A 24,789-nucleotide genomic window follows, 5' to 3' on the forward strand; every position below is an offset into this window, starting at 1 on the left:
GACCAAAGAGCCTCTGCAGTAGCAGGCGACAGCCCCGGGTAGAAGAGCTATCTTTCTCTTTGTCTAGACATAAAACGTATGTAAACACACACATGGACGTCACACTCACTCTTTCTCCTAATTTGAGTGTGGGCGGGAAGGCAGGGCTTTTAGGAATTGAAGGGGTCCCTGACTGTCTCCCTGGGGAGGAGAGAGGTATCTCTGTGAAGGGGGGTGGCTATGGGGGTAGTTGGCTCTGAACTCCCAGGGGCTGAGGAGAGGGTGCGGGGGCGGTCCTGGTGTCTGTTGGGGGGATTGGTGCTGCGGTTGGCTCCTGTGAAGAGCTCCCTGGGGAAGGGGCTCGCCCCTGTGTGGGATAGGCGCTGTGGCTGGCGGGGCACTCTTGCCCTCCACGGGGTAGCCGGCAGGCCGCGCAGCCCCCTCCCGTGCCGTCTGGCTGCTGCTCTTGGCTGCTTGCCTCGGTGTCGCTGTTCCCTGCCCGGGTGCTGAAATGGAGCCAGCTGGAGCTCAGCGCCCCTCCCCCGCACACTCCACGCAGCAGCCACAGAAGGAGGAAGTGGAGCTGCGAGTCCCCCGAGCTGCTGGAGGAGGAGAGGCCGGATCCGCCGCCGCAGGGCCGGGTAGCAGCCGAGCCGGGGAGCATGGATTTTCTGAGGAAGCGGGCGGCTCGGGAGCCGGCAGCGGTGGAGGCTGCAGGGGCGGCGGCAGCGCCGGGCGCAGCGAGCGGCGCCTGCTAGCCGGGTGCATGAACCCGCTGCTGGGTGTGGGAGGCGGCGGCGGCGGCGGCTGAGGGATGTGAGGCCCGGCAGAGCTGCGAGCGCGTCAGGTGAAAGCTGAGCTCGGCTCCCCCCACCCCTCCCTCCGCCCTCGGCCATGGCGCCGTCTTCTCCCCGCCGCTGCTGCGGGGCGGCGGCGCTCCGGATCCTGGCTCTCCTGCTCCTGCTGTGCCTGGGGCCGGCGGGCGGGCAGCTCCGCTACTCGGTGCAGGAGGAGCTGCAGCGCGGCGCCTTCGTGGGGAACGTGGCGAGCGACCTGGGCGTGGATCCGCAGCGGCTGTCGGCTCGGGGCGCACGGCTGACCTCGGGCAGCGGGCGGCAGTACCTGGAGCTGGATCTGGGCCGCGGGGCGCTGCTGGTGAAGGAGCGCATGGACCGGGAGGCGCTGTGCGAGCTTAGCCCCTCCTGCTTCCTCAGCCTGGAGCTGGTGATCGAGCAGCCCATCGAGGTGCACAACGTGGAGGTGGAGGTGCTGGACATCAACGACAACGCGCCCCGCTTCCCGCGGCAGGGCTACCGGCTGGAGGTCAGCGAGTCTGCTGTGCCCGGCGCCCGCTTCCACATCGAGAGCGCGCAGGACCCCGACGTGGGCACCAACTCGGTGCAGAGCTACCGGCTCAGCCCCAACCAGCACTTCGCCCTGGACCTCAAAGGCTTCCAGCGCGGAAGCAAACTTCTGGAGCTGGTGCTGCAGCAGCCCCTGGACCGGGAGCAAAGCGCCTTGCAGCAGCTGGTGCTCACCGCCATGGATGGGGGCAGCCCCGCCAGGTCTGGCACGGCCCAGATCTCCATTCGGGTCATGGACACAAACGACAACTCGCCCGTCTTTGACCGATCCACCTACTCAGTGAACCTGCTGGAGAATGCGGTCCCGGGCACGCTGGTGGTGAAGCTGAACGCCTCGGACCCGGACGAGGGCTCCAACGGGGAGGTGCTGTACTCCTTCAGCGGCTACACCCCCCAGAAGGTGCGGCAGCTCTTCAGCATCGACCCCGTCTCCGGCGAGGTGAGAGTCAACGGCACGCTGGACTACGAGGAGGCCTCCTCCTATGAGATTTATGTGCAGGCCACCGACCGGGGCCCTGTGTCCATGGCCGGGCACTGCAAGGTGCTGGTCAACATCGTGGACGCCAACGATAATGCCCCCGAAGTGGTGCTGACCTCCCTGTACAGCCCGGTGCCGGAGAACGCCCGGCCCCAGACTGTGGTGGCTTTAATGAGTGTAACCGACCAGGACTCCGGGCCGAACAAGCAGGTCAGTCTGAGCATCCCTCCCAACATCCCCTTCAAACTCAACTCCTTCAAAAACTCCTACACGCTGGTCACGCAGGGCAACCTGGACCGCGAAAGGGCTTCCTCCTACAACATCACGGTCACTGCTACGGATGCCGGGACCCCTCCCCTCTCTTCCCACAAAGTGATACAAGTGTACATCTCTGATGTCAACGACAACCCTCCGCGGTTCGAAGAGCCCATGTATTCCGTTTACATCCCCGAGAACAACGCGCTCGGGGTTTCGCTGTGCACTGTCAAAGCCATCGATGCCGATGCCAACGAAAATGCCTATGTGTCCTATTCTCTCCTGAAAGGGGAAATTCAAGGGCTACCTGTCATATCCTACGTCTCCATTAAATCCGACAATGGTAACATATATGCGGTCAACTCCTTTGATTACGAGAAGTTAAGGGAGTTTCAGGTTGTTGTTCAGGCCCAGGATGCTGGGACCCCAACACTTAGCAGCACTGTCACTGTCCACGTGTATGTGGTGGATCAGAATGACCATGCCCCTCAGATTCTGTACCCTACCTCAACCAACGCCTCGGCAGCCTTGGAGATGATCCCTCGCTCGGCACACGCAGGTTATTTGGTTACCAAAGTAATAGCCATTGATGCAGACTCTGGACAAAATGCATGGTTGTTCTACCATCTGGCTCAAGCCTCAGACCCAGATCTCTTCAGAGTGGAGCTACACAGCGGGGAGATTAGGACTACTCGCAAACTGGGGGATGACAGTGTTACTACTTTCAACCTGTCAGTTGTTGTGAGAGACAATGGAGAGCCATCCCTGTCCTCAGCAGTAGCCATAACCATCGCTGTTGTGGATAGAGTTTCCAAAATCATCCCTGACACAAGGAGGCATATCAAAAGTACTAGAAACTACTCAGAGATAACACTGTATCTCATTATTGCTCTGAGCTCAGTTTCATTCATATTTCTTTTGACAATCATTGTCCTAACAGTCATCAAGTGCTACAGATACAGTGTGTATGGTGACTCCTGTTGTGGAAGTTTTTGTGGGCTCAGAGAAAGGTATCCTGCTGAAACGTACAAGCAGGCTAACAACAACATTGACAATAGGATACCACATGGTTTAAAAGTACAGCCACATTTTATTGAAGTGCGGGGGAATGGGTCTCTCACTAAGACCTACTGCTATAAGGCATGTCTGACTGCAGGATCAGGAAGTGACACTTTCATGTTTTACAATACTGGTGGCCCAACAGGAACAGGTCCTCATGCAGTGATGGCTGAGAGACATCTGACAGGACAGAGTGGTCAGAGTGCACAAAACCTGATCATACTTAAAAATGACTCCATTACGCCTAATGAGGTGAGGATGAATTGATACATGACCAGAACCATGTTCTGAACCTAACAATGTGTCCTTATCTGAAGGTTAAAAGTGGAATGTCTAGATTCAGTTTATTCCCTATTTTGGTTGCTGAATTCTAATCTATGAAACACGGTTTGGTTTCTAGGTAAATACTGGGGCTTTCTAGGTTTATTTGGTAAGTTAGTGGCTCAGTGTGAGCACATTGTTTGAGACTCACTTAATTTCTGTTGTAGATGGTATAGAAAAGGTTTCCCCTTCCTCAACCCCCTCCCCTTTTCTTTACAGATATGCCCACTCCAACAAACTACTGAGGAATGACACATGTAATCTTAAAATTTTAAGGTTAGAATGCTGCAGAAGAAATGAGATGATACTAAGAATCAAGAAGACACTTTACAGTGATTAAAAATATTTGACAATGTATTGCTTCTGTGCCCAGACAAAATTACCATGGCCAGGCCACTAATAAGATAGATTTGGCTTAGTATATGTGCTTTAGTTGTCTGAGAACATGTTCTCTATACTTTGATGTTTGCACTGCATGGGGCTGCCTTTTTCTCTTCTCCTGTCTGGCAATACAATGACACATTTCAAGGCTGTTGACCCAGTCTACCAGTTATGATGTTGCAGTGCAACAACCTGTAACCTGCTGGTTTGCTATTGGAAACTGTTTAATACCTGTGGTTTGACCAGCAGTATATTAACCTCTGCAATATTTTCCCACAGTGATGAATTAGTCACTGCTTTCTATTAGCACATAGCCAGCGTAGACCTAGTGTACAGTTTGTAGTGTTCTATATCATTCCTGTGTTATGGATTTTGGAAGTGAACACAGCAACACTTCACTATGAGTGAAAAGATAGTGATTTCACTGCTGGGCAGATTGTGTTTTAATTCTGATGTATAAGGAAAATATTGCATTTACTGTACATTACTTGTGCACTGGTAATATGGCAAGCACATGGCTTGTACATTTACATGAAAAATGTATGCAAGCATAAGGAAAGATTGTATCCTTGTGCTTGGATGGAATGTTGCTTTGCTTTTTTGTATCTACACAGAAATATTAACCAAATCTTTATGCTTATTAGCCCCTCTCAAATCAGCCAGAATGTTTTTCTTTTGAAAACAAGGACATGTCTTATCAAGCCATGTTTTTTTGTTCTCCTTATTAAGAAATGAGCATTTTGTCTCACTGGTTTTAAAAGATATAAAATGCAGGCTTTAATAACAAGGTTTCTCCTAAAATAATGCTGATACCAAACAATGTTCCTCCATTTACAATTGATGTAGCTATTTTACTCTTTCCCAGTGACGCAATAATATGACTTTGATGACTATGTGATTTTCACAATCTAAGTTCATAACGGCTATCAAATATATAGTGTAGTGGGGCAAATGAACCATTAGTTATCTGATTCTTAATATGTATTATAAATATTTTTATTAGAAATATCTAGAATTTGTTGATCATAAGGTGACATGCTAGACATGGTGCAGAAAAGGGAAGAATCAGAGGATTACAAATATTCCTTAAATCAGAGCTTCTGTGCAAACAGATGGATGATAATTGAAAATGACTTCGGTTTAGATGTAGAAACAGCAGAAATTTGTAATAGATTCCCATCGTGACTTTAGGAGATAGATCCTATTGCATGAAGTGAATTAGCAATTTCTGAGGAACTGTGCAGGTAAAGCAAAGACAGCTTACTAACCCTAGTGTTGGTGTACAATAGCAGAGAGACACAATACAAATTTATTAACTCCTGTTTTTAATGTTGGAATGAAACAATATCTACCACATATTCAGTTGTGTGAAGAACCAGAATTCAGATGTGCAAGCAATTACTTATTAGTTTTGCAAGATTTAAACAGAGAAGAAATTCTGTTAGATACTGTTTTCCACAAGTTCAGTGAAACTTCCTAAGGCCTTGCATTACAAAAATTGCCTATGGTGTTGTAATGCAGAGAACCTGTGTCATTGTCAGATGCACATGAGACAATGTAGCCATATAACTGAATTCACAGGTTAATAATTTTTAGCAGATTATCTCTTTCAAATTTACATATTTTGCCCCATTACTCAGTCTCCACATACACATGTTAAAAGCGATCCACTGATTAACAATGTCAAGGTATGCTGGTTTTAATGGACATTGTTAGTCTTATTAAACGTGCCAAACACCATATTTTGCTTGTTTCTATAGCAATAGTAAATTTGTATAATTCTTGAAAGGCCCATCCCATCATCTATAAAGTGTACTAGCAGGGATCACTGCATCTTGTGGCATCTCACAACATTGATATATAATGTAACTGTTACCACTGGACAATCTATAAAGAAATATTTTTTCTAATAAGGCTTGTTGACAGATGTTATCATCAATTAACTATAATATGATAAGAAGCTGCACCAGTTACTCAGGCTTTCTGTGGAATTTACCATAAGTGAAAATATTTCTTGGGTTTCACATATATTAAAATGTTGTATACATTAATTCTGCAGTCAGATAAAAAAAATTCTGTGCCCAGGATACGTGTGTTGGTGTGGGTGTCACAGGTTCTTTTTATATTTAAAATTAGAGACAGATTCTTCTTTCACTTACTCTGAGGCAAATCAGGAGTAACTTCATTGTCATCAGTGGAATTATATTGATGTAACTGGCCTATTAAGTTTAGGGATTTCTTTGCATCAGCTGAAACTCTGTGGCTTCCTATATGGTTTTTCTGTACTATTCTACTAATGTGTTAGTTGTGGTATGGTAAATGATAATGTCCTTTTTCTTCAAGACAGCTCATGCTTCTGCTAATGTTCAGCTCACTGTCTCCTAGGCCCTTTTGCAGGCCTATATGGTTATTTCAAATGGAATCTCAGTCTCAATCAAGTTTGTTTTGTAAAAATCAAACGTATTAGCACTTGCATGAGTAGTCTTTAAACTAGCAGGCAGTGGAGTGATTGTTGGCGGCACTGGAGACAAGGATCAAGATACTTGGATTAATGAATGACTGGTGCTATAGCATCACTACTGGATAACCAGGGCAGTCAGCAAAGGATAATTACATACGGATAAAATTAGCTTGTGCAAAATATTTTGGTTTCATTGTTGGAATTCTGTGAAGTTTCAGCCAGCATGTATGGCTGTCTACTGGTGTGGACTGTGAGTGTGTGGAGGGGAGCGATCCTATTCTACCCCTTGGGTCCCTGGTATTGCTGCCTATCATTTTCAGAAATGACTTATCCTCATCGTTCTGAAACTTTAATAATATATTCTAGTGTCCATTTCTCTCATACACCCATTGAATTGCTGAGTGACACTTGGTAATATCTGTTCCCTGCTGTCTTTTTATCTTAGCCACCTTGTTCATGCCCTCTGTGTAGCTAAACCTGTCCGTTATATCTTGGATACCATGGCAGCCTCTTCACTTCGATGCAGGGATGAACAATCAGACGGGCATCTGGTCTAACTCAGTATTCTTAGCAAAAATGCACTGTGGCACTTTATTAATTGTCAGCTGGCATACTGAATCCTTGATGGAAAAAATATACCGTCAGTTCTGGGCATTGGCCTCCCTCTGATCCCATTTTGTGCACTCATTGGATGATCAGTAAAATGTAGGTTCCTCAATAAATAAAGCACTGTGTATGTTCTGAAGGAAAAATTGAAGCTGCAGATTAGTAATGATAAATCCTTGTAGTTCATTCATTTTGTGGTTGTTTATACACACTGAAGTACTACTCCCTCCCCGTGCCATCCCCAGTTGGCTGCTTCGAAGACAGAGTGCTATTCATTTGAAATAAATCAAACAAAAATGTGTTTCACACATCTTGGTATTTCTTTAGATTCAAGTGTGCTTTGAAGTGTCTAAATCTAGCAAACACATAGCATTGTCCAAAGCAATCTTCCCAAGAGATTTCTCACAAGGGCTTTAAAGGTATTAATGTTGGAATATCTTACAATCTCAGTTCAAGGACTTAAGCCTTTAAGAAATTCTTTGGGCTCTCTGACATTGGAAAGGTTAAATAGAAATGTTTGTTCTTTTGGTTAGAAGCAGCACCAGTTCCTTTTCTGCTATGCAGGGTCAGTGCTCTGTGCTCCAGGGAAGTCAAACTGTGAGGCTGAGGGTAACTGCTGTGCTGGCAGAAACTTGCATCTAACATTAAGCAGACAAAGCAGTGTTTCACTGTACCAGAACTCATAAATATATTTTAAAGAAGCATTGACCTGTTAATTTCATTTTTGTTTTCTTAGGGTTAGGAATGCAAATGCTCATTGTTAGGGGGAAATATTCTGTACTGAATTTTGTTCTGTTATCTTTTCATTCTAGTTTCTGGAACGATAAACAAATGCTAGACTACAAATAGTTTATTCTCTATGTTGAATTTAGTGTGAGCATTTTTGTATAATCACTCTCAGATTTTACAGTAGGAAATTTGAAATAGCTCCATGAATCCCACAACTGTCAACATATTCTCAGTAGAAAGGAAACTGAGCTGTAAGTGGTCTAGGATTTTAAAAGGCCTTTTATTTATTGCTTCAAAGTGGATATATTTGATAAGAAGATAGTATGTTATTCTACTAAGTATTTGTGTGAATATAGGAATAGAGTGGGATGTGTTTAGCACACTCATCATTTGCTAACTGTTTGTAAATGTTTGATTCACACAAACAGGGCTTGAGCCAACACCCATTGTAGTTAATGGAGGGGGGCTTTTTTGATTTCAGTGAATACTGAATCAGGCCCAGAGTACATATGAATCTCATAATTCAAGCAACAAATACTTGAGATGTCAACATATCAGAACTAAGGAAAATGATTTTTCATTAACATTTGTTTGTAATTCAGCTAAAATGTTAGTGAAATTGGATCAACATTATGCTATTTTAAAACATTGTCGTAAAATTTTGCATAAACATGTTTTGTTTTAGGATGACTGCAAACATTTGGTAGCATAAAATGGGTTGGTTGGTTATGCCTGGACACATTAATCCCTTTGTATAGCTTCTGGTTCCCTGAATGGTTGAACATACCCCATGTGCTCTGTAGGGTTAGAAGTCATAAGATACTATGGTGAGACACTCTGATTCTGTGGTGATGTCCACCATTAAAAACACCTCAATAAATTTTGATTCAGTTTTTCAGAAGGAGTCATTGCTTTTTATGTGCTCTTTCTGAGCCAAACAGGAAAAGCTGATGATGGCAGAAACAGGGCGTGGCTTTGGGCTGCTTCCTACTACTGCATGTGTGATGAAAGCTTCCCATCACATCCTTCTTCTTGAAGACCATTGAGGAGTAGAAAGGATTGTTGCCAGTGGCACTACCTTGTGGCCTTGCAAAGACACTGGATGGGAGTGCAGTCTAAGATCATATCTAAGATGGCAGAATGGGGTAGTGGGCCACAAATCATTCCTTGCAATGAGACAATATCAAGTAGGGGTGACTGTCACCACATAGTTCCCTCCACTCAACAGGGCCTATGACAAGCCCTGCAAAAGATATCAGTTATCAATTGCCAATAATTTTTTGTGAATTGTCCACTGGGAATTGTACTAAGACCACCAAACTAATTTCATGTTGGCCACGAAGCAGCACCGAGATGCTCACAGCTGTCACTATCTATACAGCAGGGGCAGATTTGAATTTGTAATCTGTAAATGAAAAGATCCATATCACATTACCAAACTCTGGTCCATTTGACCTCGCTAGGGCTTGAAAGTGGTACTAGTCTGTCACAGGACCTGTTTGGTGGAGGGGGATTGTGTTTGGAACAGCCCAAACATCCAAACTTTGAACCATCTGATTTTACCCATCACTATATTTATATTTAGCTTTGTTACCATGATGCTGGTTTTCAGTCTGCTTATACATATAGTTTGGCTGTGTTAATGCTGGATTTGATTTGTTTTTAACATTCAGTTCCTCTTGTAGTGATATACAGAACATAAGAATTCATAAAGCTGTGGGTACATTGTGGAATGCAGATAGGAAATTGGCAGGCTTATCTGTTTCCACACTTGAACAACTAACATTAATCATTATGACATATGCCTCAAACTCACTTCCCGTGCCCTGGCTGCCCAACATTCTGCTTTGAAGTCATATGCCTCCTCAACTGGCTTCTCTGTTGGGACCAAAGGCAAAGAGTACTTATGGAGGCAGGACTGATAGTAGGACCAGAGGAGAAGCCTATTATTGCTAATGCTGCAAAGAAGATGTTGGTATTGATTTCTTTTGCTCCCACTAGCATTGCCAGTTACAGGATATTGGCTTATGATGGCATAAAAGTATGATGAACATGTCTCCTGCAGATCACTGACAGCTCCCAGTCATCCAATGTTCAAAGCCAGTCCTTCAGTGTCCAGTAAAACTAAGCAAGAGCAGCCCCAAAGAAATGGAAGACTGTTCGTTCTCATGTGAGTCACTGTTTTCTCCCATGCGGTAGAAAAATGGTCATAAAAACTAAGAGCTAGATTCTGCCACCCATACCCATGCTGAGTCAGACCTGTGAAGATTCTTAAAAAAGTAAGGAAATGCCCAGACAAATTAATTAAAATAACAGCTTTATAGTTAAAAAACTCAACAACTCATATATATTTGACTGTCAGAACATTTGCAGTTAAGGTTCCAGTACCATCTTAACATGTGCCCCCATATCCATCCCCACTCTCCTATGTAGGCCAAAGACATTTTCCCCTTCTGCCTTTTAAATACAAGTGGTAGAGCCCTACTGTTCCCTACTCTGATATGTTACTGAACCCTGTGAAATGCCAAACAACTACTGCATCTGGACCAGAAACCTGGCCCTTTGCCATTCCTTCTCACTAAAGGCAGAGATTACATTTTGCATTTTAATATCCATACAAGGATAAAAATACTACATCTAAATGCTAAATACTACATCTCCTCCATTCCACTGTAGATTGGAGACTTTATGATACACACCAGATTACCTATGTGGATATTACATATATCTACAGTGTCCCAGTACACTCTGGCAGTATGGGTCATCTACCATGCACTCCAAATATATGGCAGATCAACCTCTACTCTGCTCAACCTACACAATGAAAAAACAGAGGGCTTATGGCAGTTGCAAACTATTCCAGCAAGCATATCTGGTGGAGCAATAACCCTTTTGAATGCCACACTGACCTCAGATGCAGCCTACTTGATGAATTTATCCTGTCTCCATGACAGATTCATAATCTGCAGCATGAAAGCTTTCATTTAAATAAACTAAGTTTCTAGCCCTTATTGGTGAGAAGAAAAACATCCAAGTGTTGTGAACCAATGTAGCAGTGTGACAGACAGTCTCTCCTTTTTTGCCTTTCTTTCCTTCTCTGCTTCCTTGAGAATTCCCCAGTTTTCAGCCATGACTATAACTTAATATGGTTTTTGGCCAGGACTATAGGAAGAATTCTATTCCTCATGCTGCTTCTCTCTCTTTTTGATCAGACACTCTAAGGACCAGAGATTCTTTGAACCACTCCATTCCTGGTGCAGAAAGAGTGGAAATCAGCTCTGTCTTCTGAGCTGAGAATTCCCTTGGTGTTCTTTCACAACAGGAGAAAAGTCAAGATAGCCAGCTCATGTATCTGCTCACCTGCAGTCCGTGGTGTAGGAGGCATGTCAGGATGGGGAAAAGTTGTGATAAGAGTGTGTTGTTTTCTGATACTCCTTAGTAGGTGGATGGTTCCTTGAGGACCACTACCAGCTGACGAAGTTTAGAACAGTCCTAAAGTTTTTCTTTAAAGTTGAGTGGGGCTAGGGCCAGGGCCGGAACATAAGAATGGCCATACTGGGTCAGACCAAAGGTCCATCCAGCCCAGTATCCTGTCTGCTGACAGTGGCCTATGCCAGGTGCCCCAGAGGGAATGAACCTAATAGGTAATGATCAAGTGATCTCTCTCCTGCCATCCATCTCCAACCTCTGACAAACAGAGGCTAGGGACACCATTCCTTACCCATCCTGGCTAATAGGCATTAATGGACTTAACCTCCCTGAATTTATCTAGTTCTCTTTTAAACCCTGTTATAGTCATAGCCTTCACAACCTCCTCAGGCAAGGAGTTCCACAGGTTGCCTGTGCGCTGTGTGAAGAAGAACTTTCTTTTATTTGTTTTAAGCCTGCTGCCCATTAATTTCATTTGGTGGCCCCTAGTTCATATATTATGGGAACAAGTAAATAACTTTTCCTTATTCACTTTCTCCAAACCACTCATGATTTTATATACCTCTATCATATCCCCCCTTAGTCTCTTCTTTTCCAAGCTGAAAAGTCCTAGTCACTTTAATCTCTCCTCATATGGGACCCATTCCAACCCCCTAATCATTTTAGTTGCCCTTCTCTGAACCTTTTCTAATGCCAGTATATCTTTTTTCAGATGAGGAGACCACATCTGTATGCAGTATTCAAGATGTGGGCGTACCATGGATTTATATAAAGGCAATAAGATATTCTTCGTCTTATTCTCTATCCCTTTTTAAATGATTCCTAACATCCTGTTCGCCTTTTTGACTGCCACTGCACACTGCGTGGACGTCTTCAGAGAACTATCCATGGTGACTCCAAGATCTCTTTCCTGATTAGTTGTAGCTAAATTAGCCCCCATCATATTGTATGTATAGTTGGGGTTATTTTTTCCAATGTGCATTACTTTACATTTATCCACATTAAATTTCATTTGCCATTTTGTGTCCCAATCACTTAGTTTTGTGAGATCTTTTTGAAGTTCTTCACAGTCTGCTTTGGTCTTAACTATCTTGAGCAGTTTACTATCGTCTGCAAACTTTGCCACCTCACTGTTTACCCCTTTCTCCAGATCATTTCTGAATAAGTTGAATAGGATTGGTCCTAGGACTGACCCTTGGGGAACACCACTAGTTACTCCTCTCCATTCTGAAAATTTACCATTTATTCCTGCCCTTTGTTCCCTGTCTTTTAACCAGTTCTCAATCCATGAATCTTCCCTCTTATCCCATGACAACTTAATTTATGTAAGAGCCTTTGGTGAGGGACCTTGTCAAAGGCTTTCTGGAAATCTAAGTACACTATGGGTATGTCTACACTACGGAATTAGGTCGAATTTATAGAAGTCATTTTTTTAGAAATCGGTTTTATATATTCGAGTGTGTGTGTCCCCACAGAAAATGCTCTAAGTGCATTAAGTGCATTAACTTGGCGGAGTGCTTCCACAGTACCGAGGCTAGAGTCGACTTCCGGAGCGTTGCACCGTGGGTGGCTATCCCACAGTTCCCGCAGTCTCCGCTGCCCATTGGAATTCTGGGTTGAGATCCCAGTGCCTGATGGGGCTAAAACATTGTCGCGGGTGGTTCTGGGTACATATCGTCAGGCCCCCGTTCCCTCCCTCCCTCCATGAAAGCAAGGGCAGACAATCGTTTCGCGCCTTTTTTCCTGAGTTACCTGTGCAGACGCCATACCACGGCAAGCATGGAGCCCGCTCAGGTAACCGTCGCCCTATGTCTCCTAGGTGCTGGCAGACGCGGTACTGCATTGCTACACAGTAGCAGCAACCCATTGCCTTGTGGGAGCAGACGGTGCAATACGACTGGTAGCCGTCATCGTCATGTCCGAGGTGCTCCTGGCCACGTCGGCCAGGAGCGCCTGGGCAGACATGGGCGCAGGGACTAAATTTGGAGTGACTTGACCAGGTCATTCTCTTTAGTCCTGCAGTCAGTCCTATTGAACCGTCTTATGGTGAGCAGGCAGGCGATACGGATTGCTAGCAGTCCTATTGCATCATCTTCTGCCGGGCAGCCATGAGATGTGGATGACATGCAGTCCTTCTGCACCGTCTGCTGCCAGCCAAAGATGTAAAAGATAGATGGAGTGGATCAAAACAAGAAATAGACCAGATTTGTTTTGTACTCATTTGCTTCCCCCGCTCCCCCGTCTAGGGGACTCATTCCTCTAGGTCACACTGCAGTCACTCACAGAGAAGGTGCAGCGAGGTAAATCTAGCCATGTATCAATCAGAGGCCAGACTAACCTTCTTGTTCCAAAAAGAACAATAACTTAGGTGCACCATTTCTTATTGGAACCCTCCGTGAAGTCCTGCCTGAAATACTCCTTGATGTAAAGCCACCCCCTTTGTTGATTTTAGCTCCCTGAAGCCAACCCTGTAAGCCATGTCATCAGTCGCCCCTCCCTCCATCAGAGCAACAGCAGACAATCGTTCCGTGCCTTTTTTCAGTGCGGACGCCATACCAAGGCAAGCATGGAGGCTGCTCAGCTCACTTTGGCAATTAGGAGCACAGTAAACACCACACGCATTATCCAGCAGTATATGCAGCACCAGAACCTGGCAGAGCGATACCGGGCGAGGAGGCAACATCAGCGCGGTCACGTGAGTGATCAGGACATGGACACAGATTTCTCTGAAAGCATGGGCCCTGCCAGTGCATGCATCATGGTGCTAATGGGGCAGGTTCATGCTGTGGAACGCCGATTCTGGGCTCGGGAAACAAGCACAGACTGGTGGGACAGCATAGTGTTGCAGGTCTGGGACGATTCCCAGTGGCTGTGAAACTTTCGCATGCGTAAGGGCACTTTCATGGAACTTTGTGACTTGCTTTCCCCTGCCCTGAAGCGCATGAATACCAAGATGAGAGCAGCCCTCACAGTTGAGAAGCGAGTGGCGATAGCCCTGTGGAAGCTTGCAATGCCAGACAGCTACCGGTCAGTTGGGAATCAATTTGGAGTGGGCAAATCTACTCTGGGGGCTGCTGTGATGCAAGTAGCCCATGCAATCAAAGATCTGCTGATATCAAGGGTAGTGACCCTGGGAAATGTGCAGGTCATAGTGGATGGCTTTGCTGCAATGGGATTCCCTAACTGTGGTGGGGCCATAGACGGAACCCATATCCCTATCTTGGCACCGGAGCACCAAGCCGGCGAGTATGTAAACCGCAAGGGGTACTTTTCAATAGTGCTGCAAGCTCTGGTGGATCACAAGGGACGTTTCACCAACATCAACGTGTGATGGCCGGTAAAGGTACATGACGCTCGCATCTTCAGGAACTCTGGTCTGTTTCAAAAGCTGCAGGAAGGGACTTTATTCCCAGACCAGAAAATAACTGTTGGGGATGTTGAAATGCCTATAGTTATCCTTGGGGACCCAGCCTACCCCTTAATGCCATGGCTCATGAAGCCGTACACAGGCAGCCTGGACAGTAGTCAGGTAGACTGTGCATTTGGACATTTAAAGGCGCGCTGGCGCAGTTTACTGACTCGCTTAGACCTCAGCAAAACCAATATTCCCACTGTTATTACTGCTTGCTGTGTGCTCCACAATATCTGTGAGAGTAAGGGGGAGACGTTTATGGCAGGGTGGGAGGTTGAGGCAAATCGCCTGGCTGCTGGTTACAAGCAGCCAGACACCAGGGTGGTTAGAAGAGCACAGGAGGGCGCGGTACGCATCAGAGAAGCTTTGAAAACCAGTTTCATGACTGGCCAGGCTACGGTGTGAAAGTTCTCTTTGTTTCTCCTTGATGAAACCCCCCGCCCCTTGGTTCACTCTACTTCCCTGTAAGCTAACCACCCTCCCCTCCTCCCTTCGATCATTGCTTGCAGAGGCAATAAAGTCATTGTTGCTTCACATTCATGCATTCTTTATTCATTCATCACACAAATAGGGGGATGACTACCAAGGTAGCCCAGGACGGGTGGTGGAGGGGGGAAGGAAAATGCCACACAGCACTTTAAAAGTTTACAATTTTAAAATTTGTTGAATGCCAGCCTTCTTTTTTTGGGGCAATCCTCTGTGGCGGAGTGGCTGGTTGGCCGGTGGCCCCCCCTCCGCGTTCTTGGGCATCTGGGTGTGGAGGCTATGGAACTTGGGGAGGAGGGCGGTTGGTTACACAGGGGATGTAGTGGCAGTCTGTGCTCCAGCTGCCTTTGCTGCAGCTCAACCATACACTGGAGCATACTGGTTTGGTCCTCCAGCAGCCTCAGCATTGAATCCTGCCTCCTCTCATCACTCTGCCGCCACATTTGAGCTTCAGCCCTGTCTTCAGCCCACCACTTACTCTCTTCAGCCTGCCACCTCTCCTCCCGGTCATTTTGTGCTTTCCTGCACTCTGACATTATTTGCCTCCACGCATTCGTCTGTGCTCTGTCAGTGCGGGAGGACAGCATGAGCTCAGAGAACATTTCATCATGAGTGCATTTTTTTTTCTTTCTAATCTTCACTAGCCTCTGGGAAGGAGAAGATCCTGTGATCATTGAGACACATGCAGCTGGTGGAGAAAAAAAAAGGGACAGCGGTATTTAAAAAGACACATTTTATAAAACAGTGGCTACACTCTTTCAGGGTAAACCTTGCTGTTAACATTACATACATAGCACATGTGCTTTCGTTACAAGGTCGCATTTTGCCTCCCCCCACCGCGTGGCTACCCCCTCAACCCTCCCCCCTCCCCGTGGCTAACAGCGGGGAATGTTTCTGTTCAGCCACAGGCAAACAGCCCGGCAGGAACGGGCTCCTCTGAGTGTCCCCTGAAGAAAAGCACCCTATTTCAACCAGGTGACCATGAATGATATCTCACTCTCCTGAGGATAACACAGAGAGATAAAGAACGGATGTTGTTTGAACGCCGGCAAACATACACTGCAATGCTTTGTTGTACAATGATTCCCGAGTACGTGTTACTGGCCTGGAGTGGTAAAGTGTCCTACCACGAAGGACGCAATAAGGCTGCCCTCCCCAGAAACCTTTTGCAAAGGTTTTGGGAGTACAGCCAGGAAAGCCGCGAATGCCAGGGCAAAGTAATCCTTTCACATGCTTGCTTTTAAACCATGTATAGTATTTTAAAAGGTACACTCACCGGAGGTCCCTTCTCCGCCTGCTGGGTCCAGGAGGCAGCCTTGGGTGGGTTCGGGGGGTACTGGCTCCAGGTCCAGGGTGAGAAACAGTTCCTGGCTGTCGGGAAAAGCGGTTTCTCCGCTTGCTTGCTGTGAGCTATCTACAACCTCATCATCATCATCATCTTCTTCGTCCCCAAAACCTGCTTCCGTGTTGCCTCCATCTCCATTGAAGGAGTCAAACAACACGGCTGGGGTAGTGGTGGCTGAACCCCCTAAAATGGCATGCAGCTCATCATAGAAGCAGCATGTTTGGCCTCTGACCCGGAGCAGCCATTCGCCTCTCTGGTTTTCTGGTAAGCTTGCCTCAGCTCCTTAAGTTTCACGCAGCACTGGTTTGGGTCCCTGTTATGGCCTCTGTCCTTCATGCCCTGGGAGATTTTGACAAAGGTTTTGGCATTTCGAAAACTGGAACGGAGTTCTGATAGCATGGATTCCTCTCCCCATACAGCGATCAGATCCCGTACCTCCCGTTCAGTCCATGCTGGAGCTCTTTTGCGATTTCGGGACTCCATCATGGTCACCTCTGCTGATGAGCTCTGCATGGTCACCTGCAGCTTGCCACGCTGGCCAAACAGGAAATGAGATTCAAAAGTTCGCAGTTCTTTTCCTGTCTACCTGGCCAGTGCATCTGAGTTGAGAGTGCTGTCCAGAGCAGTCACAATGGAGCACTCTGGGATAGCTCCCGGAGGCCAATACTGTCGAATTGTGTCCACAGTACCCCAAATTCGACCCGGCAAGGCCGATTTAAGCGCTAATCCACTTGTCAGGGGTGGAGTAAGGAAATCGATTTTAAGAGTCCTTTAAGGCGAAATAAAGGGCTTTATCGTGTGGACGGATGCAGGTTTACATCAATTTAACGCTGCTAAATTCGACCTAAAGTCCTAGTGTAGACCAGGGCTATGTCTACTGGATCCCCCTTGTCCACGTGTTTGATGACCCCTTAAAAGAACTCTAATAGATGTGTAAGACATGATTTCCCTTTACAGAAACCATGTTGACTTTTGCCAAACAATTTATGTTCTTCTATGTGTCTGACAATTTTATTCTTTACTAATTTGCCCAGTACTGACGTTAGACTTACCGGTCTGTAATTGCGGGGATCACCTCTAGAACCCTTTTTAAGTAGTGGCATTACATTAGCTGTCTTCCAATCATTGGGTACAGAAGCTGATTTAAAGGACAGGTTACAAAACATAATTAATAGTTCCGCAATTTCACATTTGAGTTCTTTCAGAACTCTTGGATGAATGCCATCTGGTCCTGGTGACTTGTTACTGTTAAATTTATCAATTAATTCCAAAACCTCCTCTAGTGAGACTTCAATCTGTGACAATTCCTCAGATTTGTCACCTACAAAGGACGGCTCACGTTTGGGAATCTTGCTAACATCCTCAGCTGTGAAGACTGAAGCAAAGCACTCATTTAGTTTCTCTGCAATGACTTTGTCGTCTTTAAGTTCTCCTTTTGTATCTCGATCGTCCAGGGGCCCCACTGGTTGTTTAGCAGGCTTCCTGCTTCTGACGTACTTAAAAAACATTTTGTTATTATCTTTTGAGTTTTTGGCCAGCTGTTCTTCAAACTCCTTTTTGGCTTTTCTTATTGCATTTTTACACTTAATTTGGCAGTGTTTATGCTCCTTTCAATTTCCCTCACTAGGATTTGACTTCCACTTTTTAAAAGATGCCTTTTTATCTCTCACTGCTTCTTTTACATGGTTGTTAATCCATGGTGGCTCTTTTTTAGTTCTTTTACTGTGTTTTTTAATTTGAGGTATACATGTAAGTTGGACCTCTGTTATGGTGTCTTTGAAAAGTGTCTATGCAGCTTGCAGGGATTTCACTCTAGTCACTGTACCTTTTAATTTCTGTTTAACTAACCTCCTCATTTTTATATAGTTCCCTTTTCTGAAATTAAATGCCACGGTGTTGAGCTGTTGAGGTGTTCTTCCCACCACAGGAATGTTAAATGTTATTATATTATGGTCACTATTTCCAAGCGGTCCTGTTATAGTTACCTCTTGGACCAGATCCTGTATTCTACTCAGGACTAGATTGAGAATTGCCTCTCCCCTTGTGGGTTCCTGTACCAGCTGCTCCAAGAAGCAGTCATTCAAAGTATCGAGAAATTTTGTCTCTGCATTTTGTCCTAAGGTGACATGTACCCAGTCAATATGGGGATAATTGAAATCCCCCACTATTATTGAGTTCTTTATTTTGATAGCCTCTCTAATCTCCCTTAGCATTTCATCATCACTATCACTGTCCTGGTCAGGTGGTCGATAATAGATCCCTACTGTTATATTCTTATTATAGCATGGAATTACTATCCATAGAGATTCTATGGAACATGTGGATTCATTTAAGATTTTTACTTCATTACAAGTACAGTCAGAGAATCTTGGAGCCATAATTGTCTTTTTCACAATTAAGCCAAGGGAAGGTCATGCCTGACTAATCTAATCGCCTTTTATGATGAGATTACTGGTTCTGTGGATGAAGGGAAAGCAGTGGATGTATTGTTTCTTGACTTTAGCAAAGCTTTTGACACGGTCTCCCACAGTATTCTTGTCAGCAAGTTAAGGAAGTATGGGCTGGATGAATGCACTACAAGGTGGGTAGAAAGCTGGCTAGATTGTCGGGCTCAACGGGTAGTGATCAATGGCTCCATATCTAGTTGGCAGCCGGTATCAAGTGGAGTACCCCAAGGGTCGGTCCTGGGGCCGGTTTTGTTCAATATCTTCATAAATGATCTGGAGGATGGTGTGGATTGCACTCTCAGCAAATTTGCGGATGATACTAAACTGGGAGGAGTGGTAGATACGCTGGAGGGGAGGGATAGGATACAGAAAGACCTGGACAAATTGGAGGATTGGGCCAAAAGAAATCTGATGAGGTTCAATAAGGATAAGTGCAGGGTCCTGCACTTAGGACGGAAGAACCCAATGCACAGCTACAGACTAGGGACCGAATGGCTAGGCAGCAGTTCTGCGGAAAAGGACCTAGGGGTGACAGTGGACGAGAAGCTGGATATGAGTCAGCAGTGTGCCCTTGTTGCCAAGAAGGCCAATGGCATTTTGGGATGTATAGGTAGGGGCATAGCGAGCAGATCGAGGGATGTGATCGTTCCCCTCTATTCGACATTGGTGAGGCCTCATCTGGAGTATTGTGTCCAGTTTTGGGCCCCACACTTCAAGAAGGATGTGGATAAATTGGAGAGAGTCCAGCGAAGGGCAACAAAAATGATTAGGGGACTGGAACACATGAGTTATGAGGAGAGGCTGAGGGAGCTGGGATTGTTTAGCCTGCAGAAGAGAAGAATGAGGGGGGATTTGATAGCTGCTTTCAACTACCTGAAAGGGGGTTCCAAAGAGGATGGCTCTAGACTGTTCTCAATGGTAGCAGATGACAGAACGAGGAGTAATGGTCTCAAGTTGCAGTGGGGGAGGTTTAGATTGGATATTAGGAAAAACTTTTTCACTAAGAGGGTGGTGAAACACTGGAATGCGTTACCTAGGGAGGTGGTAGAATCTCCTTCCTTAGAGGTTTTTAAGGTCAGGCTTGACAAAGCCCTGGCTGGGATGATTTAACTGGGAATTGGTCCTGCTTTGAGCAGGGGGTTGGACTAGATGACCTTCTGGGGTCCCTTCCAACCCTGATATTCTATGATTCTATGATTCTATGATTAAGCCCAGCAGAAACTGGGCACAGAGACTGGGTTTAAACGTGAAGGTAGTTACTAGCACAGATGTTTAATATTTTGTTGCAATGGGTGGAATTTCTCTTTTGTGTATATCAGGCTGTGAAGAATGCTACAATGCAGAGTACCAAATAGCTCCTCAAACTCAGATAGTGACGGGGGCCTTATAACTATTGAGATAGCCAGATAGAAAGATGGCGCATATCATTATTGCTATATCTTTATTTGTGTAAAACTTATTGGTCTAGAGAAGAGCACACTGTGAATCCCAAGGGCAAGGACAAAGCTGCCTTTAAATAATTTAGGGTATTCAACAAATTTTTAAAAGTAATGGGACCAAATTTACTTCTAGTCTACCTCCAGTGACTTCAGTAGAATTACACCATTACTAGCATGTATTATTTGGGTATTGGCCACTGTACAAGACACATCAAGTATGAATGTAATTCATTATGTCTATACTCTAACATTTTCGAACTTGGATGCCTAACATTAGACACCTACATGCACAATTGGCCATCAAAAAAGTGTCACAATATTTAAATGTGCTGAGCACCTGCAGCTACAATTGAAATCAATGCTCAGCACCTCTGAAAATTAAGCTGCGTAGCTGCTTAAATATTTAGGTGCCTGATTTAGGCACCCTCATTTGAAAATGTTGCCTATAATTTTAAATTATTATGAATGTTGCTATTGTATGCAGTGCACTGTAAGAAAAGTGGTGTTAACATTTTCTGGAGCAACTTGTAATCAATCAGGAATTTCTCAGGCAACCCTTACATAGCAAGTCATGCTGTAGCAGGTCAGCGTGTGCTGAGATGTACTGGTTGAAGGGTATTGCTCTCTATTTTTTCCTTCATGTTTTTATGCCTTTTTATCACTGTGGAAAATGTAGCAGCTCTTGGTCTTATGAAAGAACATGTCTGCCTTCAGTAAAAACCTGCTGCAGCCTGCGAGTCTGATACAATCTAGTGCAGTCCTCTGCAGTCCACTAACCCCAGCAGAAAACTCACAGCAAGCAAACTGGCCCCAATGTATTCTTCACAGGGGGGCTGCATTTTGTATATGTACAGATGGATACATTCCAGGGTAAGAGCATAAGTGGCCTAGTTTTATCGGGGAAACCAGCAAATTATTTCTTTTCTTTTCCAGCAATAATCATCTTCTCCTATGGCCAGGATTTTTCTGAACATGGGCAAAATAATAGCCCCCCAATTTACAAAAATAACCTCCTTCCCCACATTAACCCTCACAATCCAAAGTCTTGGTATATAAACATTTAACTCCATATTCAGTGACCTAAGTGCACTCAGACAAAAGTGTCTTTAGATTTACTGGGAGATTTGGCAGCTCTGAATGCATAAAAAATGTAAGTAGTTCTATGGAGCCATTTGACAATAGATGTGAAAATGTTGAGAAACTCTGGAGAAGAGCCTGTATTCAGCTGCCTAGATTTTAAAATATGTTTTAATACAAATTAATACAGATTTTGTTCTCTTTGTTTCTGCAGCCAAAACAACCCAATCCTGATTGGCGTTATTCTGCATCCCTAAGAGCAGGAATACAAAGGTATGTACTGTTTCAGAGTAACAGCCGTGTTAGTCTGTATTCGCAAAAAGAAAAGGAGTACTTGTAGCACCTTAGAGACGAACCAATTTATTAATTGGTTAGTCTCTAAGGTGCTACAAGTACTCCTTTTCTTTTTGCGAAAGGTATGTACTGTGCTTCCCCTTCTTAAGGGCTTATATCTTTCTCCCTTTGTGAAGGAGACTGTCTTTCAATCTGGTACATCTGGTGACATACGCTAGTAGATCTGCATGCTGTGAGGGAAGCACCCAAGTTTTGCTTCTGAGGCATTATATCTACCAGCTCTACCGATTCACTGTAATTGTCTTTTATGCTGTTCATTACTATATTAGAGTTTGGTCTATGCATTCATGTTTTTTACCTCATGCTTCTTTATACATTTACTATGAATGCCTGATTGCTACAATTATTGAATTATTTAACTGATTATGCACTCTTCATTCACATTAAAGCTTCCTGTTATCATCCACTCTGATAAATTTAAATAGATTGTATACAGCATGAATAGTTTTCTATCTCACTACCTCTCATTACCATAAAAGTGTACCACTGCTGCAGGCAGTTTATTAACCAGGTGGTACATTCAAGGTGTTTAACAAAGTTAAAATGGCATTGACAAGCATATCAGGTTGAGATTTCCAAGGAAACCTTCATGAGTTAGGTGCCCACCTTAGACTCCTTTAGAAATCTCAGCCTTAGATCCCAAAATAATATCTTTGGTCTCTGTGTCTTAGCAAATTAACTAACCAGTCTTATTCTCAGATCTATTCTGACTTTATCAATAAGACCAGATAACAAATTTAGAAATAAATAAAAAGGCCATGGTAATTTCAAGTGACACTAGAAACTCAGAGGGGAAATCATTTGCTGAATACAAAGAAACATAGATTTGAGGGAATTAAAATGTATTTTCATGTTTCTCTGGAGACTATTACAGCAAATACAAAGTAAAATAACTGTACATAAAATATTTGAAATGCCCTTTTAACTAAAAAATACCTTTTCTAATCAATATGAATTTTGATTTTCCTTAGTTAAATCAAATTTAAATATCATACAGATCAAAATCATTTGGAAAGTGTCAAGACGAATTACAGTCTTGCAGTATTGAGCTCCCAGTTCTAAAAATCTTGCCCATTAACACTGAGAAATAAACTGACCAAGTTTTAGAAACTTTTTTCGGTCCAAACTGAAACAGAACACTTCTTGAAATCAGTGGTAGCCTTGCCTGCAAACAGGTGGAACAGGGGCTACTTCAGGATTTTGCCTGAAGTAACTTGCATGATAAGTGAAAAGGGTGAGCTCATTTTAAAAAAACAGATATCTACTTTTTTCATTTTAAGATATCAGGCATCTATTCCGCGCCCCTCCCCCCCACCCATCATCTCCTTATGAGTTCAGAGCTAGACAATGTTCAACAATTAAATTTACTGGTCTCATGGCAGACTGTTCATCATTTGACACTGTATAAAACTTAATATTGTGTGGTTTCTGTAGTTTGTGACACCTAATTTCTCCCTTCAAAATTGCTTGCCAAAAGCATACGGTAATCAGCATCAGATACTATAAATTGCATTGGAATATTTGCTGTAGAAGAGTGACTGATAATCGCATGCTGAAAGAAGTCCAGAACTGACTTTCACTATTTACTTCACTGCTAAGACATTACAAACATGATATGGATTAGGGCCCAGGTCCTCAGAGGTATTTAGGCACCTAACTTCTATTTCAGTTTTCAGAGTAGCAGCTTTGTTAGTCTGTATTCGCAAAAAGAAAAGGAGTACTTGTGGCACCTTAGAGACTAACCAATTTATTTGAGCATAAGCTTTCGTGATGAAGTGAGCTGTAGCTCACGAAAGCTTATGCTCAAATAAATTGGTTAGTCTCTAAGGTGCCACAAGTACTCCTTTTCTTTTTTCTATTTCAGTGGAAGTTAGGCACCTAAGTACCTTTGAGAATCTGGGGCTACATGACTTCCTTGCAGTGTTACTGATTTCACATCACATTCATGAAAACAAACCATCCTCTAGAGATAATATTTGTGTCTGATATGAACTGCATGGAATTATGTTGCAACATTCAAATAATAACCAAAGACAATTTTTGCAGTTGTTGCAGGATTGACATGATAGATGCTTTAATAGTGCATTAGCAGAATCTGCTAGCATGATGCAATGTTGCATTAGCCGTGGTGCAACAAAGAACAACTGTGACTTTGGAGAAATGACCAGAAAAGGGAATGTTGAACAAAAACAGGTCAGATGGGAACTATGTAATTTAATCCGTATGCTTGTTTATTCAGTGCTGTGCACATGGAGGAGGCAGGAGTCTTACGAGGAGGGCCGGGAGGACCTGAACAGCTGTGGCCAACAGTATCCAGTGCAACACCAGGTTAGGATCAAAGTGCTGACATCTGTTAATGGGATATTGGGAACTGTGATGGCTCTATTCCTTTAAAGAGAGAAATGATTGTTATTTGAAACACACTTCCCACTGGATCATTCTTAACTTTCTTTCTACTTTGTGTCTCTGAATCAAGTCCCTATGAAACACTCTCTTGAATATAAATAAGATGGGGATACATAAAGCAAAGAAACCTTTTCTGCTTTATTCACTAGCAAGTGCATACTGGAATCAGGCCTCAAAGTTTGGATCCACACCTGAACTTATCCAATGTTTTGAGGTGGTCAGACCCAGGAATTTGGTATGGTTTACTAGAGAAGGAGGCCCAGTTGTGAGGTGTGGATCCAGATCCACATTTCCCCAAAGTTTAAGTATTTGGGTTTAGGGTTTTAATTTATCGTCCATTTCTAATAGTCATCAAAACTACCAACCTTGCAAAAAGAGCCGCTCAATTGGGGATGGAGTAAGTAATACAGAACCTCACCAATTCTTACTTCACTATTTTGCAAACTCAGTAATTGTTTTTAAATACTCACAGGTCTCATTCTGCTGTCAGGTAGTAAGGTTTCTTATTACTAAGTGTTCACTCCTTTTATAAACTAAACTACAGTACATTTAATAGTACGCTATGGAGGGTTATCATGAAACATTTAACTAAACTGCTATTCACTTGTGAAAATAAATGACCAAAACACCTTTTATGATGAAGTATTCTTAATTTTTTTTTTCATTATTTACTTGCTGACTCAGTAAATCAAAATTCAGTAAGAATCAGCAAAGGGTCTCGATTACTGGAGATAAGCAAATTCACTCAGTTCTTTTGCAGT

At 44.0% G+C, this 24,789-nt stretch overlaps 1 protein-coding gene across 2 annotated transcripts in view; it reads left to right on the top strand.

Moving 5' to 3' along the window:
- Positions 1-439: 439 nt before the first annotated feature.
- Positions 440-24,789, top strand: part of LOC125641568 (protocadherin alpha-C2-like) — a 104,761-nt gene continuing 80,411 nt past the window's right edge. The window contains exons 1-3 of one of the 2 annotated variants that reach the window (XM_048861691.2): positions 440-3,387; positions 21,483-21,541; positions 23,862-23,950. In XM_048861691.2, coding sequence (XP_048717648.1) covers positions 874-3,387; positions 21,483-21,541; positions 23,862-23,950 — 2,662 coding nt within the window. In that variant the 5' untranslated portion in view covers positions 440-873. The remainder of the gene's footprint in view (positions 3,388-21,482; positions 21,542-23,861; positions 23,951-24,789) is intronic. The other variant, XM_048861685.2, reaches the window with a different exon arrangement.

This window comes from Caretta caretta, chromosome 8 (assembly GCF_965140235.1).
Source record: "Caretta caretta isolate rCarCar2 chromosome 8, rCarCar1.hap1, whole genome shotgun sequence".
Taxonomy (NCBI): domain Eukaryota; kingdom Metazoa; phylum Chordata; order Testudines; family Cheloniidae; genus Caretta; species Caretta caretta.